We start from the raw sequence: 18681 nt of genomic DNA on the forward strand, positions 1-18681 counted from the left end.
AAACGCTTCCACAAGCACCGTATATTCTGGGAATTTTTTTTCTTTCTTTTTCTTACCCGCGTCCCAAAATAGACCCCTACGTCGCAAGCACAGCCCATTACGTCATGGAACACGTCTACCGTCTTGACCCGAGCAACCTTGCTCGCCAAGCCAGCGGACCCCAAGCCCAATTTTCTTTCTCCCCTATAAATACCACCTCTTCTTCATAAAACGGCAAGCCGATCATCAGAGACCCCAGACAAAAATTTCCCTCCCCAAGGAAAAAGGAAATCCCTCGCGAAATGTGTCCTTCCGGCCGAGACCCTTCCCGCCGCAATCTGGCCGCCGCCGGGGCGGCGCCAGCGGACTTCCGGTCGGCCTTCGACGTCCTGGACGCCGACCGTGACGGCAAGATCAGCCGCGACGACCTCAAGGCCTTCTACTCCGGCTTCGCCTCCCCCGCCCTCAGCGAGGACGACATCAGCTCCATGATCTCCGCCGCCGACGCCGACCGCAACGGGTTCGTGGACCTCGACGAGTTCCAGCGCGTGCTCTGCCGCCGGAGCGCCGTCGGGTCGGTGATGGAGGAGGCATTCCGGGTGATGGACCGGGACGGGGACGGTAAGGTGGGGTTCGAGGACCTCAAGGCGTACCTAGGGTGGGCGGGGATGCCCACCGGCGACGAGGAGATCAGGGCGATGATCCGGATGGGCGGCGGGGATGCGGTCGACGGGGTCAGCTTCGACGCCCTCGTGAAGATCCTGGCCGTCGATTTCGCCAGCTCCGAAAATTTGAATTGAATGCTACCACGTGGGATCCGTACTCCACCGACCATGGTGGCGGAAAGGTCGATGAAACTGATTCGACGCGACTATTTTTGTCTGGACGGCTGTCATTAACCGGACCTCGGCCCCGCGGATTTTTTTTTTTTTTTTTCCGCCCCCCCGCCTGTGCGCTTGTTTGGTTGGAACCACCGTAACTGGCGGTATATTTGAGCCACAGTAGTAACTTTTATTTGTATCCATATTTTCCTTAATAAATATAAATATGAATTGAATATTAACCAATCTATATTTACAATATGGATATATATCGAATAATTGGGTGCATACCGTTCAATGGAGATACTAGTGGCTCTAATTGAAGGTCATATTCCATACCCAACGGTCCTTATCCCTGCTCATGACAGCTAAGATTCATTAGTTCCTACTTTGGGATGGTTTATATACATCTACGGCCACCAGATGGAGAACTGCCCGGCAAAAAATTATTCAATACGATTATTATAACAATCAACCTGGAAAAAAAAGACAAGGTATTCTATCTAAACTTTTAGTAATGCAAATAAAGACATCTACCATTTTATATTTTTTGCTGCCTGCCAAGTGATAGCATGACATGCTATGCCAAGCATATTGTGTTAAAACTGAACAATACAAGCATAGTTGGGAATCTATGATGAAAAATAAATTTTAAAAAAAATAATCTGATCTTCAATCATACAATTCATAGTAGTCAGATCCGCGCAAGATAGTAGTTGCACTTCAAGATCCATGCAAGAAGAGAGTGAGATTGGCATAGATCTATCTAGAGAGAGAGCTCTATATACGTGTGTTGGAGAAGGGTCCCCACAAGCTATTTATAACTGCCACAGATGATTACACCCGTGTAAAGATGAATTTTTACCATTGTGAAATTTTATTTATGCCCTCATGATTAGCAGAATTATAAAATTCAAGAGACACTTGTCAATATGGGCTTTAACTAAACGGGATCCAACAATGTAGCCAATGATGGAGTGCCAGTTCATTGCATTAATAGCAAAACCAGTGCCTATATAGGCTTGAAGCTAGAGTGGAGGAGAAAGATTGAACTAAAATGTGAGCGACTTGGCTTGAATCTAGATAAGAATAAACAAGATGGTAGAAAAGAGACATTGTAAGGCAAACTGATTTCCAAGCCACCTTGATAACCATGCAGGATTGCAAAGAGGCCTGCCATTATTTTACCTAAATGGATAAACCTAATGTGAAGCTCCATTTCCAAGGGCAAAGGCACAATTTTGTAACAATCGAGCAAGCAAGCATTAAAGAGTTAGCTTTTCTTCTGCTGAAGGAAAAGATTAGCACAAGGACTATAGGCAACACCCAAGATCGAAAAACAACAAAGAAGCCAGGGGTATGCGGAGTAGGCATGCTGGGTATCCCTAATTCTAATCAAACGTCATTCAATTATCTGGTCATAGCCACTCATTATACTCCTTTTTAGATCCAATCGTGTGTGCGTCATGCATTTCAAGAACTAATCATGATTAGAGATTGATCTGTGCTAAGACCAGACCTCAAATTAGGTTATGTATGGAATGATTTGATGCGAGAAAAAAAAGAGTTACAAAGTTAGAAATGAGGTTTAAAAAAATTTAAATCTGGCTTGCATTGGACATAAAAAGAGAGCAAGCATGATCCGAGCACACCAAGTGACAGCCAGATCTAGGTCTAAATCTCACACTAATGCCAGTTTAGGTTTGATCTTGGTCAAGCTAGATATAGAGATAGCTTGACACACTTGCAACTACACATGTGATATATTAGTTATCATAGATGTAAGGAATATGAAAGGTGGATTAGTTACATTCTGTAAATAAAACAAAGTAATAGTAGACTGGCTATCAGGTTATGTCAATCACTCAATCTTGACCATTTGTTTAAATTTAGATTTCATATTCACAACTAAAAACGTGCACTTTTAGGTTTGACTATTAGTTAAGATGGCTAATTTTGAACAAAACAGTGTCCAAGAAATTTTCTAGTGCTATTGTGGTTTGGTAGGAGATCACAAACAAGGTACAATTACGGTGGCAAAGAAGACCTCCTTTTACTTGATATTATTCATTTAGAACCTTTGAATGAAATGAGTTTTCTTACATCTCCTAGCAATGGAAAAGGTTAGGTTGGATGATTATTTATAGAAAAATTTTGAGGGTGTTGTACTTTAGGGAGATGACATCATGAAAATAATTCAAGGATCCTTTTCTGAAATTAAATGGTCCAAGCTCTTTTGACGGGATAAGCTGACAAATGTATAGGAGCTTCTAAGAGCATCTAAGTTGGTAAATTGAAATTGGGTTTGGCAAGAGTAGAGATTGGAGCAAAATTGTGGAAGTAGTGGAGTGATGGATAGATTTGCTAGGTCAGGTATGGAGGAAATATAATGGCTTGGATTTATGTATAACTTTTACCAAATATTATTATGATAGTTATAATTTCTAACTATTAAAAATTTATTTGCGATAAAATTTAAAATTTATTTAAGATGATTTGGTAAAGAAGTATATTTATGAATTTTACCTAGAGTCGTGATGGCGAAGTTGGGATGATTCAATCACTCATTGGGCTGACCATGTTACACTATGAGATAATTTATTTATATTAATTATGACTGAGGTTAGATACTAATGGATGGCATGGTCAAGGATGGTTTGGATTGTAAAATTGATTTCATGTGGTGAGTATTAATTGGAGGTTAGGCTAAGTGATAATTATGTTACCTTCTCATTTAAAACAAGGTGTTTACATGTGGGGTAATATTGTTTGTGATTGAGCTGAAGTTTCATGGACCAACAACTAGAGGGAGCAGCATGGAAGATAAAGAAAGACTTTAGGATTAAGGTTCAACTAATTATCAACAAGGTTGCTCGTTGAAGTAGCGACGAGTAGAAAGATGGAGGGCTAGAGAGATCTGCATATCATAATGGAAAGTGAGACTATGTACACAAGCATCTTTTTTTCCGTATATTGATATCTTCCATGCCTGCTCTAAATAAACTACTATTGTTATGTTTTATTCGCTAGAATAATTACTAAAATAAAAATTTGATTTTTAGACTTATTACGGTATTTGGTATGAATGTAGAATTGTAGATAATAGAATTATTATTATTATTATTATTGAAATCACCATTGATTCATTGACAAACTTGTTTATCTTTTATTTTATAAATAAGTATATTTGCCGCCTTTATGGGGCTAAAGATAAAATGACACGGTGTTATCCACCACAAACATGAAAAGCACACAATTACAATAAGCTAAAGATCATTATTTGTTTCTTTACTATTTTTAGTTTTAATAACATATGATATGAAATTAGTTTTACCCATGAACCAGAATAGAATATATCAGTATTTTTTTGGTGTACAATAGAAGGGGGGAGGGACCAGCCCATCTACGTAACAGCCCCCACTGGGCCCCCCTTCCACAAGAAAATATTCGATACATATCGCAGGTGTTCGCGTGCCTTCCACCGCCAGTGAGCCCCCTCTGGGCCCTCCTTCTACCAGAAAATTTTTGATACAGATCGCAGGTGTTCGCGTGCCTTCCACCGCCAGCAAGCCATCCGGGCATGGGGCATCTGGTTCCCTAATTTAATCGACGCCCGTGCGTTTCGAACCCAAACAATTCGAGTGGAACTATCGCTCCCTTACCACCAAGCTACCATCTTAGTGGGCTATATTAGTATTTAATCAAATTATAGGTATATCATTGGCAAAATACCAATTATGGGTTGGATAGGCACATTTTTCTCACTGGTCGAGCCGACGCCACGTCTTGCAGTTCCTACTCCAAGGTAACCACCACGTGTCACCATAACAATCCCGCCCAGAACCACTCGTCACCCAAGGCTAAACCTGGTCCATCACTTCCTAATCCGATCAAGCGCCATTTGCCCCTTGCTCCATTCAAGGGCATTTTAGTCATTCCAAACTAACGGAATTCGTTGCTGTGATTGTTAATTTTTATTATTTAATACACTCCCATTTTCCGAATATTCTACGCAGAGACTTATATGTAATTATGATACTCTGGGGGTTATGTGTAAAAGTTTTCTTGCTAATTTCAAATTACGGCAAACAATATGCCGACGCATTTCAAACAAAATATACAAATAACCCCATATTGAATTCAATATTGTTAAATAGTCTTCAGCGTGCGACCCACGCGACTACGCCGCCAAACTACTGCTATATAATATTCCTCCTCCTCCCCCTCTTGTACGTTCACTCGGAAGCCATATGGCGCTGAGGCGGTTGACGTCCTCCAACTCTCAGCTTCTTGCCTTCCCGATCTACCCTCCACATTCTTCCAAATCCCCTCCGGTATACACTGTCCTCTCCATTCTCCTCCACCGCCAGGGACGCACAGCTCAAACCCTATCCATGGCCTCCGTCCGCCGTTGGAGCGGCGGCGCGGCCGCTCGCGCCTCGCCTCCGCAGCAGCAACAGGCGGAGGAAGAGAGGGCGGGTCGGGAGGACAAGAAGGGCAGCGAGTGGGGGAAGGTGTCGGCCGTGCTCTTCGACATGGACGGAGTGCTTTGCAACAGCGAAGAGCTGTCGCGAATGGCCGCGGTTGACGTCTTCGCCGAGATGGGCGTTTCGGTCACCGTCGACGACTTCGTTCCGTTCATGGGGACTGGTACTCTTCTCCTCTTTTTATCCTGAATCTTGATCTTTGATGTGTATAGACATCGAAGTTTTCTTAACCAATCGGGGATTTGTTTCAAGTCTCGAGTCCACTAGCTACAAGGACTTTGTACATTCTTGAATGGTAATCATCCAGCCTCGGGTTACGAATTTATGGAATAGGGATAATTTGGATAAAGAAAGAACTAGGGCAAATGGGTTCTTGATTTCTACGGTTTTCGGTTTTAAAATTTGAAAATTTCTTGGCTGCAAAGAATGACATAAATCTTTTTGACTATTAATCAATTCTGCAATTTAATTTTCAGATTTGATCGAATATGGAGACAGCTCTTTCTTGAATTAATAGAGTGTGATTACTGGAGCAAACGGGTTCTTGATTTCTATGGTTTTCGGTTTTAAAATTTGAAAATTTCTTGGCTGCAAAGAATGACATAAATCTTTTTGACTGTTAATCAATTCTGCAATTTAATTTTCAGATTTGATTGAATATTGGGACGGCTCTTTCTTGTCTTAATAGAGTTTGATTAATGGAATGGCGCAGGTGAGGCCAATTTCCTTGGAGGGGTGGCTTCTGTGAAGGGAGTGACAGGGTTCGACCCAGAAGCTGCAAAGAAACGATTTTTTGAGATATACCTTGATAAGGTGAAACGAGTAGCAATTTTGAGTCCATCTCTCATACGGTCACGCGCTTGCTTGCATGAATACACACATTCGTCTTGATGTAGTTCGTGATCTGAACTTCTTTGATTGCAGTATGCGAAACCCAATTCTGGAATTGGATTCCCGGGGGCACTTGAGCTCATAAGGGAGGTATACTTGCTTGCTGGATCCATAATTGATGTCCAGATTGTTTTTTAATTTTAATTCTCAGATAAGTTCTCTAATTGGTTGCTGCTGTTCGAAAATAGTGCAAAAGGAGTGGATTTAAAGTTGCCGTTGCATCTAGCGCAGACCGTATCAAGGTTGATGCAAATTTGGCTGCTGCTGGCTTGCCCCTATCTATGTAAGTGCTTTCTCTTACCTTTGTGTGATGCTTGCTTGGTAAGTCATTGAGTTGCAATTGTATTATTTATTTAGTAAATCGCAGTATTCGTCCATGCCTGCATTGGCTGTTATATACTTATATGATGTAATAAAGACTGGTAGAGGATAAAAGATTCCAATGTGTTTCAATTTCTACAAAGGGTGCATTTGATTTGTAATAAATCACACTCAATTTTTGCCTAATTTAAAGCCCTTAGAAACAAAATTTTGGTTATTTGTTGTTAGACTTGGCAACCAGAACCCTTGGGGTTCTAAATTTTTGGTAGCCAAAATATCAGTTGACATCTACAGTACTGATAATCCTCAAATTGAAACAAAGGAAAACAATGGGGAAAAAAGCAAATGTAATTAGAATTATGTTTCTAGATCTTAAGGATTATGTTTCTCTGGGAAACTTCTTTAATGCATGACAGATCAAACCATCAAAGTAGACTCTAGCGACGATCTTTATCAAATTTGAACAATTTAAAATGAATCATTCCATATGATAGATCAAATTGGATCATTAAAGTGCAAAGTAACATGACTACAAATTTACTTGCTGTAATGGAAGGGTATATTTTTACGTGTTGGGAGCTAAATTAACTTGTAGCCCGTGAAATATGTAGGAAGCATTATACCTGATGAACTTCTATTTTACTGCGACAGAATATATTTTTTTCTCTCTAGATGCATAAGGATTATAGTGGTTCTCATTCAATGTTTATTTAATTCTTATTATATTCATGCATTTGAGCATTTGCTGACAATGTGGAACCTGTTCGGATATCAGATTTGATGCTATTGTTTCTGCTGATGCATTTGAGAATTTAAAGCCTGCTCCAGATATATTCTTAGCCGCATCAAAGAGCTTGAGCATACCCCCTAGTGAGGTAAAGGATGCCATTTATCTTTTAGCGGACTAGAGCACATTTATTTTTATCATCAGTCACTACGAAGGAATCTGGCATTTTTGTTAGAAAATTTTGGAATGTTTGTGAAACTTGATGATTATCATTATATGTGTATTATAATTTTTGATTTTCATTCTTTATACATTTCTTACATGTTTTTTACTAATATTTATGATTTTCATTAATGTTGCTGCATTTTTGGTTATATTCTAGAGATGTGGAGCTTGTGTGCAGTATGTCTTTGTTAATTAGTTCAAAGCTACTGCTTGATATTCATGGTCTTCATTATCCTTTGTTGGACTAAAGTGAGGTTAGATAGACAAGCCATCTTATCCGCTGATTTATCTCTACTCTCCAAACATCCCAATTAGGATTCATTGGATAATTGTTAATTGTGCCATATTCACATTTCTATTGTTCATGTGATTATTGTTGAAAGGGTAAGTTGACTTCTCTTGTTACCCAACTGCTACATCTACAATTAAATATGATCAATGACAAGTATCTTCTATCCAAATAAGAAGATCATCACAAAGGTTGGCTCTCAAGCTCACTTTTGGTTTGTAATGTTTAACTTAAGATCTGTGCTGTAGGATTGAAGTGTTTCATTTGGACTAGATAAGCAGTATTATGAAGATCAGAACAGTGATTGCATTTCATCTCTCTGGCTCAACTTTATGTAAGAAACAAAAGAGAGAAGAAAACTGGGTTAAGAGATAGAAAGGGAGACTCCTCAACTCATGGCACAAAATTGGCAGTGTTGTGTACTGTGATTTTGCATGATCATTTTGGTGTCAGCACCAAGAACTTTTCAAATGATTTGAAAAGTTTGTAACAAAAGGGTTTTGTGGAGTCAGATCACATGAGGAAGAGCACCTAACATTCAGTTATTGATTGTTAAAACTCAAAAGAAAGTTTGTTTTTGTCGTGTTCGAAGGCATCCCTACCCCTGGATCACATTGGGCTGCATGTTTGTTTTGTCGACTTATTGTGCTAATAGCCAGATGCTATAATGTTGTTTATCATGCCCTGAATGAGCACAAAATTTCATATGTTGAATCCACATGTTATAGACGTGAGTTTTAGAATTTCTATATGAATCTTAGCAGCCATTTCAGGTTCCTTGATGTTATATACTCTATGATTTAGGAATCATTTTAGGGCACTAGCAATTGGATGCTATGTGTATAATGTCAGCTGGATGCATCCACCCTATGTGTTGGACTTGATGTGTCCTTTTACATAGCGGACATGAACAAAACTTTTCTTGGTTCCTTTTCTTTTGATGACAATTGTTTATGCACTTCTTGTGTTGGCTTGTGTTTGATGTAAGCAACCTCATTTCTCCATCGTGAAGTTCTTTTAGTGCTAAATATTTTTCCATATTTCCAGGGAAGTCGAAGAGTTAAAAGAACATATTATTGTCACATTTTGTTTAAACATGTGGCTTGAAAGAAGCTAGTCTTACTGAATAGCTGTTGGAAAATGGATAGGGTAATTAAGCAATCCATGGAGTTATGCTGAATAGGTCTCTATCAATCTTGAGTGTGTGTCTTTATGTGTTTTGTTTTGCTTCTTGGACTCTTCCTAGTGTTCTTTGGTGCTTTGTCCTAAGGAAGAGTATACCTTTCTTGAACTAAGTATTTTAGGTTAAGGGATGAGGCCTAGTGAAATCAAAAGGATAGTGTTAGAAATCCATAAATTGGAGAAAACATCAGAGTTATGCCATTTGACGAAGTTATCAAGAATATACTATGATGGTGTGTGCATGTGCGATAAACTTGAAGAGGCCTTATTATGGAGTCATTCTCATTCTATTTGTTTAAAATCAGGAAATATGAGGAACTCATGGTTAACATGAATGGAAGTTCTGATAGTGTATTTAGAAAAGTTCAGTAATAATGGATGTGTTCATTATTATCAGGCTAAGATATATTAGTTATTGTTATGGTTTTGGTAACTCCGAGTGTCCCTTGTATTCTCAGTTGACACGGGCGGCATATTCCACTTTACTGAAGGAGACTCCCTCATGTATACCAGAAGTGATTAATTATTTATTTTCTTCAACAGTCTAATTAAGTAAATGATGCATGTTCTGGTCCATAATAAGTCTTGTATTTAAATGCTGGGATTCCTCTTGTGCATATTTCACTACCTTGGTGCTCCAATCATGCTTAGTTTACAACAACCATGAAATTTTTTTTGAAAGCTCGGCAAAATGTTATGGATTCTATTAAAACTTAGATTGAGATTTCTAACTTTCAAAATTATTCAGTGTATTGTGATCGAAGATGCTCTTGCTGGAGTTCAGGCTGCAAAAGCTGCACATATGAGGTATGCATCGGATAGTAATTTCTTTTATTATTTGTTGTCTGCAGGCTTTGCTTGAGCTCTGCAGTCATCATTTGTCCTTATATACAGAACACATGTCAGACATGACCGGTTTACTACATGTTCTTTTGCCTAGAAACTGTGTATGCAGTATGTGCTGGCTTTAGAGAATGACAATTTAATATGGCATTGATTTTGCAGGGATCGAATATAGTATGTGATATAGTGTTTAAAAAGATAGATGCCAAGAACTTAAAATCATAGACATAATAGTCAAAGTGTCAAACCTTTGACGAATCTTTACCATTTATTATGTGACATGCTCTGTTAAAAAAAGGGAAGCTGCAAGGATTGAATTTCAAAAAAATGGTGCTTTCCTCTTTTGCACCGAAAAGGACCAAAGAGAAGATTTGTCTTCTACTAGGTTTCTTGCTCATGAAATGTTGGTTGATTGTCGAACCCTGTGAATCATGTTAAAGTAGGATATTTGGAGCTGAGGCAAGATCAGCATACGCAAGCATAGTATATTGGTTAGAGTGCCCTAGACTAGCAGATTTTGTATACTCAAAGTTCAAGCACCTTCCCCACTCTGGAAAACCTCACCCACAAGTCGGTATGTCATACATAATTAATGAGATTGTTCCATCTGCATTTAATTTTATGCAGCAGAACAAAGGCATGTCTGAATTATATTCAGTTTCTGACCCAAGGTATTTCCTCCTAAAAATCTCAGGGAATGTTATGATTACATCTAACATACATGGATTCTTTAGGTCTCTTTACATCTTGTAAATCTTTTAGGTCTTTCACTTATTTAATAATCTTCCTTTTATGCTACTTGCAGATGTATTGCTGTGACCACTACTCTAACAGAAGAGACATTGCAGCAAGCCAGTCCTTCACTCATCAGAAAGGATATTGGAAACGTTTCAATTCATGACATTCTAAATGGCGGTCATTCTGGTCATCATAGTATGTAATTCAAAGAATAAGTTACCACAGTTTGCAATCATCGATAAACGTGGCATGCAGGGAAGCTATTGTTCGAGTATTTATAATAGGTCAATAAAATGTTTGCAAATTGTAAGGAAATTTTTTACTAAAAATATTTTAATAGATAGGTGGACCTATGTTCTTCATTTTTTATCAAATTAGTTCATGATGTTGTTAAATTGTTTGATGGTTTTGGTGCTCAAGTATGCTTTGGTTGTGCCACTGGATTTCTGATGGTATCTGTTTGATGTTAATGGACAAGACATCTTCCCCTTGCCACATTGAATGCTAATCAGGAAAAGCTGTTGCAGATGAGGAGCTGCAACACCCTCAGGTTATTAGTTCTTCAGGAAATACTTCTTCCAAGTTGCAGAATGAAAAAATAAATACTGAGTATGTTCAGGAAATAAACTCCACAAGCAAGAAAGTCAACTTTTTTGGAGGGTAAGGTCAGTTCCACCAGCAATAAATAAATTAAATTTGTTATTATGTCAGTGTGGGGAGTATCTATGCTTAATTCTTATAATTACTATGTCTTATTATTGTGTGCAGGATCTATTATTTCCTAAAGATTCGTCATGGCTTGTGCAGTAATACATAGCATCTAAAAAATGTCGAACTATTATGTCTTATTTGGAAAGGACATGATGAAGTGAATAGCAAGCATTTTTGCTAGCCTTACTAAGTTACTATGAAAGTATGAATACTTTCGACATGGAGGTTCTAATTTAACAACTTACAATCTTTCTAGCTAGGTTGCTTGCCTCATTTCTGTATCAAACTCTCTGTAGAAGGCCGCAAATTTGGTTACTTAGATATTGATGAAGCCGCTATTCTCAATTTTCAACCCTACTGACAGACATTGATTACAAGCAATTAGCATGACGAAGTGTTTCAAAACCCTTCAAGCACTTTCACCATCTGCAGCCTATCATGTGGCAACTCTGCTTAATGCTGTGTTATATATGATAATATGCATTGAATCTACCCTCAACTGGTCAAAAAGGCCAAACTAACCTTTTAGCTGTGCAAAAATCTGTAATTCTCGCCCAACATGTGCATATAACATACACCTGTAGTACTGTTCCTCAAACTTATGATGCATCAAGTGGGATTTTCTTATGTTTATTTACTTGGAGCAAGAACATATATAATTGGTGATTTCTCAAAGAAGTCAATAATAGCAGATCCACACGGAGGATAGTGCATCTTATTCTGATAATGTTCCTCAAAATGAACTTTTCAACTAGGTACTTAGTAGCAAGTGAAGTTGTTGCATGATTGCAGGATTCCAACAGGTTTTTTTATCATAGCTGAGCTTCCAGGATTCCAACATGTTTTTTTATCACATCCGAGTCCCAATTACAAGGGCCTGATAATATAGCCCAAGCCTAACCCAGAATTATTACAGGATTCCAACAGGTTTTTTTAATCATAGCTGAGAACCAATTACAAGGGCTTCAAGGCAGCTGTTAGATTTTCAGCCCAAGTTCTCCCATAATTAGCCCTTCAAGGCAGAGATATAATCTGTTATTTGCAACAAAAAAAAAAATATATTCATAACTAATAAATTTAAATGCAAAATTAAGAAAAGGTCAAAATTGGGTGTAAAATGAAGGTAATTTAACTGCTAGAGATGTATGACCTGGTATTTTGTAATCCTGAATCTCCTGGAATGCTTTTATGCCACCATCTTTTATGTCATCCAGTCTTATGAGCATACTGAACATGTTCATTGATGGAGTTGTAAAAAGGACTGCCAAGTGCATCCATGAAGTTACTTTTTCATTCCCATTATTTATGAACTTCAGAGTTGCATTGCTGTTTGAGCTTGTGGCTCTAAAAGCAGCCTTGTTAGTGTTGAACCTTTGGAGGTCAACCTTGTTAAGTACACTTAGCTTTGTTTTGCTAAATAACCTTAGTTGTGGCTTTTGATGTTTGAGAAATTTTATTAAATACTAACAAAATATGGTCTTTACATTGGAACTTATATTTGTCGTCATTCCATTAGTTTTCTGGTTGCTTCCTGTTCATTGCCTTAATCTCATGATGGCTTTATTTGAATCTATTCTTTTGGGTTTAGATATGCTTCAATGTAGCATCAAGGTTTGAGGAATAATTTCTTTACAGGTTACAGGGTTCTCGTCGAGAAATTCTAAGATATGGAAGTTTGGGAATCGCTGTTTCTTGTCTCCTTTTTACCATTTCCAATTGGAAGGTATAGTTTCTTTGATAAAATATACGAATAAATTGGACTTTTTATGGCAATTGCATTCCTATTGACTTTGCTTTGCTTTTACCTTTCACTTTTGGTTTAGTCAGATGTACAATAGGATGTCTGGAGGAGTGCAAAATGCTAGACAAAGTCATCTAACTTCCGAGCTTTTGTTGATTTACCACATCTTTATAACCAATATAATCAATACATTAGCCTGAACTAAGTCTGGCTTGAGAATATACATGCAGATGCCTAAGCTTACATTCTTTGACTTGCAATTTTTTGAAATCTGACTGAAGTATCAAAAGTGGGAGGAGACTAGTAAGTACACTTAATGAAATATACATTAGTGAAATTTACATAGGATGCTGATTAATGAATAATGACCATGATGGATTTGGTATATATAGATTCATTATTCTTCTGCTTGTAAGATTCGGCATTTGAGTACAGGCAAGAACCAAAGCATAATTGTAGATGTAGCCGTGACAAAACAACAAATAATTGCCTAAACACAAAGCAAGATATCTTTAACAGAACTATATATAATCTTTGTTGATGGCATATTTTACTGATGAAAAACTTTCCATAAAGTTATTTTTATGATCCATAGCTTCACATGTCATGTAGGTAGGGTATTGTGTATACTCAGGTGTACTTTTAAGAATACACATAGGGTTAGCGTTAGGACTTCTGTTTTTTAATAGTTTTTCTATTTACCACAATGACTTAAAAAATATGGATCACCTGATCACTTAAAATCTACCTTATTTGATTCTAAAGTGATTATTAGATCAAATCTGTATGTAAGCAAAGATCAAATCTGTGTGTAAGCATTGGATATCTACAATTATGGTATATAACTACTTTTACAAAGCTTCTTATGGAATCCAAAATTTGTTTCTTTTTTACATGTGTTCTTTTAACCACAAAACTGTAATATAATTCTTTGAACCTCCATCTTAATATCATTCTAACTTATTTAGAATCAGTAGTGAGCAAGGTCCGGGAAAAAATTCTATGCCAAAGAATTGGGTTTTTTGCGTACATACCCTCCTAAATATTAGAATTTGTGTGAATACCCTCTCAAAATTATTTGCATGTATACCCTCATTAAACACTTGTTTTGTATGTATACCCTTCTTTTTCTTCTTTTTTTTTTTTTTTGCATATGTACCCATGCCATTTAACGTCGTTAAGAAGTTAGTGGTTTAAAATTGAAATGACGAAAATACCATTAATGGGTAAACATGCAAAAAAAAACGTTTATAAGAGTATACATGCAAATAGCAATTTTAGAGGGTATATTTAGGAGGGTATACAAACAAAAAAATTCTTAGATTTTTGCATAAATACCCTTTTAAATATTAAAATTTTCATGAACGCCCTCCAAAAATTAGAATTTTTTTACATGTAAACCCTCCTAAATATGTGAAATTGCATGAATACTCTTGCAAAGTGTTATTTGCATATATACTCTTATAAATGTTTATTTTTGCAAATCTACTCATTAAGGGTATTTCAGTCATTTCTAATTTTCAACCGTTAATTTCTTAACGGCATTAGATGGTGTGGGCATCTATGCAAAAAAAAAGAAAATGAAGGGTATACACGCAAAACAAGTATTTTATGAGGGTAAATATGAAAATATCAATTATGGAAGGGTATTCGTGCAAATTTTTACTTTTAGGAGGATATGTACACAAAAAACCCCAGAGAATTTTTTCCCCATTATTCATACAAAATCAACCCTTCCTTACCTGATGCAGCATGTGTCTATTATGTGTGTGGCCGCTTGTATTTACACCAATGCAGGAGACCTGAGAAGCTCCTTTACAAGGATTACTCTTGATCATCTCCTTAGATATTCTTTAATGATACTCAAATAGCAGTAATTAGATGCCAGTAGCTTTATGAACATCCTCTGTAAATGTGCAGCTCACGCACCTTCTTGCAGCCTCAGTCGTATCATTGATTTCTCCAGCTGGAAACAATGATTACAGGTTGAAGATGTTAAGGTTGTCAAAGCTCTCACAAGATGTGTCTAGGCTTGTTTATGCCTAATGAATACCTCAGTTATATTGTCTTGATGTCCCAAAAGTACAGAATATGGGCATCAAAGCATTCCATATTTAGTGCGACTATTTTACTTTCCTATATCTTAGTTGCATATTTAAATAAGGAGTTTAGGGTATACATATACATATATACATCTTGATTTTCTGCCTAGCATTTATCAAAATATATATCATGAAACTTGTGCTCTTCTTCAGGCAATGCAATTTGCATCTGTCAAAGGTATACTGAATTTGTTTAAGGGGACAAGCCGTTCAATTTTTGGTCAGAATGAAGGTATGACATGTATGTATCAGAACCCATATATTAGTCTCTCTTTTCCCCATTTCCTTCTACATATTTATTGTACATCAGGTGTAACTGCAGTCTCATTATAACATTTATGTTTTTTTTAAAATTTTCCTTTTCCTTTTTATTTTGGACCATGCACTTGCAATAGATGTAAGATTGGCAAATTCTATAAGAATGGGTTAACAAAAATTTGAAAAAAAATGATTTCTATGAAAATGTTGCTTTATTGCTTTTGCAAAAAGTCTTTTTAAATTAAAGTTACTGTTTATAAAACCTAAAAGTGAATTTTATGACAAAAAGACCTCCTTGTTTTTCAGAGAAAACCTAATTTCATGATGTCAGATTTCAAAGATATATTTAAGTAACTCATTTGGAACTTTCAGTTTGGCTCTTCTGCTTTTTGTTTGTGCCTCAAAAATGGGTTCTTTTCCCCTTATCGTTGCCTTCATATCGCTTGGTCTAGTCTCATTCCATGTCCAATAGGTCTTTGAGGGTTGCTCCTTCACAGGATCTTATATCCACAACAAATTTAATATGTTTCCAAATCTAGGAAATTTTGCTCTTGGTACTTACCACGTCTAGGCTCTCAGCCACATCCACAGAGAGTTGATGTCAGGTTGAGAACCAATAACATTGTGTTTCAGAGGCCTGCTGGTTAATATTCATGCTAAAATCAGGCATATACAGATCTATGATTATGTGGAAGTACTCTGGTTTCAAAAGTAAACATGGATATATTGATCTGGCCATTTTCAAGTGGGACAGAAGTCCTTTCTTCATTAAAGGAAATTTGATTTGTCATTGGCTTATTATGGACGTTGCTGGGTTTCATCTGCAAGCTTATTGGCAGTCTATGTTTTTTCTGTAGTAGTTTTAGCATGCCAAAGCTTTGGATACCACTCATTGCCTTTTACTGTTTATAGGAGAGTCCCAATCATCAAGAATACAACAAATTAAGAACTATTTGTCTGACCTAGAAGCGAGGTATGTGATAAATTACTTCAAATTTAACAGTTTTTATTTGAAGCTAGATTTGATTGATTGATTGTCTTTACTGAAAAAAATGATCTTAACTTTAATGCATCATTCTTCATTTTTCTAGGGGCTCTGCTTCAAATGTGCCTGAATTTCCATCAAAACTTGAGTGGCTGAATGCAGCTCCGCTTCAGTTATACAGGGTAGTTTATAACTTCTAAACACTTATCATCAATAGTGCTTTCTGATTTTCCTGGTACCACTACTTTGGTATATATCCATAATTTCACCTTGTTGCCAGTACAAACTTGTTTGCTCCTTCAGATTCTCTCTGTTTTTTTATTTCAGAATAACTTCTTGACATGTGATATTCTGCAATGATTCTAGACACTAACTTCTCTGACATAATTTCAAAAATAAAGTTGTTCCATAAGCTTTCTGGACAATTAAAAATCCTAAAAACAAAAGATGAGTGCATTGACAACCAGATTTAAACTTTAAATATTGTATTTAGAAACAGTGTGTAGTTTCTAACATGTGACAATCTGGCAACACCCTTTCCAGCCAATGAGCCTCTCTACTTGCTCAGGTTCTTTCTTAACAAGTTGAATCATAGAACTTTATCTTTTGTAATACAAAAATCTTCCCTATCTACCATAACCAACATTCCCTATCATCTGTTTATGGTCAGCTTAATGAACCATGTTTCCTTCTCACTCCAGTCTAGAGCCATGTCCAACAATGGTGCTTTCTCAAATGCTTACTCACATGTCACAACTTTATTAAATTCTAGTTAGTGAATTTTATCTGGAGCCTGGACTATTAACTACTGGGAGTCTGGGAATACTGGTCCTGTTTACTAGATCCGCCCTTCTCTATTATTATTTACCTGTTACTTGTTAGCAGTCATTTTCATATTCATTGAAGTTTAAGGTAAAAAGCACTTCTAGCAGTTTTTGTGCAGATCTACTTTGAACCGCGATTTTGTTCATTAGAACTCCTCTCCTTGCTTTTTTTTTTTTTGAATAAAAATCATCACGAAATTTTACTTTTCTCCCATTTGAAAGTCTGAAAGTGTCGATGTGGTATCAGACCTATTGGATCCAGTTGTCAGGGCTTATCTCCTTTCTTACCTCTATTATTCCTTCCAGTATTATTTTATTAGTTTTTGCACTGCGGGCTATGATTTCTTATGAGTAAGGTGTAGACAAATCCAGGCTCCACCTCACCAAGGTTATCACTGTCCTTTGTTTCACAAGACAACACCATCAATCAGTTCTATCACATCATTCTCTTTTATTGCAACTTCCTTCTTGGTATTGAAATATGACTTTAGACATGCAAAACATGATACACCATTAGTTTGAAGATGAAGTATAATTACAGGAATGCAACATGATTGATTTGATTTGGGGGTGACCTGTGGATTGTGACTGGCCCTGGATTTTTTATCCTTACCCCAAAATTCAGAAGGTGGCTGCACCAAGACAGGTCTAATCAGTTTTTAGAAGCATGTCGGTGGGAGGGTGGTTCAAGTGAACTCTTTTCCAAGTGATGAGGAAATTCAGTACCATGATCTCCCATCACTCTTTGAGATGACTTATATTTCTGTTCAGGGGCAAACATATTTTGGCAGGATTGGAGGCACACCAATTTATCATTGTGTGGCAACAATTGTCAGGGCTCAAATTCTTTTGCTAGGCGAGCCTGGTCAACAAGTTTCTCAGAAAATAACATAATAACTGTATTACTAATCCTAATAGGTGACATGCACCCACCTAAGTTGTGTGAAATATGATGAAGAGATGAATAACCATGTCCTCATCCCCTGTACGGTGGCCATATGAAAATTGAAACAATTTTCTCAAATAGGTGTCTTATGTGTACACAACTGCCTTGTGGACTTGCATATTGTCGTTAGAATTTGAATAAGGAATGGTATTGATGGGTCATGGGTGGTTTGAATATTCTTCCTGGGCAGCAACTTGGGAAATTTATAAAGAAAAGAGAAGTAGTCTTTTTGTTTGTCTTCAGAAATATTTAATTCAAAAAATGCTAACTTCACAAGGGCTCTTATCTGCCAAGAAGCAGCCGTCAAAGTTAGGTTTCAAAAAAATTCTAGTGGATCTAGAATATGGTATATTATCACCTCACATCATAATCTCTAGTTACCCTCGAGTGTTGGAAGAGCTCTTGTTTACGAAGAAGCAGCCATCAAGTTTCAGGATATCAAAACATGAAAGTATAAGTGGGTTTAGAATGTAGGCCTTGTACATAAAGCTAGAAGTGACTTATCAGTCAGCCCACGGAATAAACTTAGCATGTTTCTAGCTTATATAATTATTATTTTTTAAAAGTTTTGTAGGATTGTTTTCTGGAATTAGTCTCTTTACTGTTCAAAA

General features: G+C 37.0%; 2 protein-coding genes across 4 annotated transcripts in view; both read left to right on the plus strand.

Moving 5' to 3' along the window:
• The first annotated feature begins 196 nt into the window (after window positions 1-196).
• Window positions 197-1046, plus strand: LOC103720658 (calcium-binding protein CP1-like). Its single transcript, XM_008810480.3, has one exon. The coding sequence runs from the start codon at window positions 282-284 to the stop codon at window positions 777-779; it is 498 nt and encodes a 165-aa protein (XP_008808702.1). The 5' UTR covers window positions 197-281; the 3' UTR covers window positions 780-1046.
• A 3974-nt stretch (window positions 1047-5020) lies between these two features.
• Window positions 5021-18681, plus strand: part of LOC103720659 (protein SUPPRESSOR OF QUENCHING 1, chloroplastic) — a 41618-nt gene continuing 27957 nt past the window's right edge. For all 3 annotated transcript variants that reach the window (XM_008810481.4, XM_008810483.4, XM_008810482.4), the window contains exons 1-12: window positions 5021-5450; window positions 6000-6100; window positions 6212-6268; window positions 6367-6461; window positions 7275-7374; window positions 9671-9729; window positions 10571-10698; window positions 11031-11163; window positions 12850-12937; window positions 15211-15289; window positions 16228-16288; window positions 16407-16482. In XM_008810481.4, the coding sequence (XP_008808703.1) occupies window positions 5051-5450; window positions 6000-6100; window positions 6212-6268; window positions 6367-6461; window positions 7275-7374; window positions 9671-9729; window positions 10571-10698; window positions 11031-11163; window positions 12850-12937; window positions 15211-15289; window positions 16228-16288; window positions 16407-16482 (1377 nt within the window). In that variant the 5' untranslated portion in view covers window positions 5021-5050. The remainder of the gene's footprint in view (window positions 5451-5999; window positions 6101-6211; window positions 6269-6366; window positions 6462-7274; window positions 7375-9670; window positions 9730-10570; window positions 10699-11030; window positions 11164-12849; window positions 12938-15210; window positions 15290-16227; window positions 16289-16406; window positions 16483-18681) is intronic.

The sequence above is a fragment of the Phoenix dactylifera genome, chromosome 13 (assembly GCF_009389715.1).
Source record: "Phoenix dactylifera cultivar Barhee BC4 chromosome 13, palm_55x_up_171113_PBpolish2nd_filt_p, whole genome shotgun sequence".
Classification (NCBI taxonomy): domain Eukaryota; kingdom Viridiplantae; phylum Streptophyta; class Magnoliopsida; order Arecales; family Arecaceae; genus Phoenix; species Phoenix dactylifera.

What these genes read in the sequence shown, in the direction of transcription:
- LOC103720658 (XM_008810480.3), top strand. Translation starts at nt 282, where the DNA reads ATGTGTCCTTCCGGCCGAGACCCTTCCCGCCGCAATCTGGCCGCCGCC.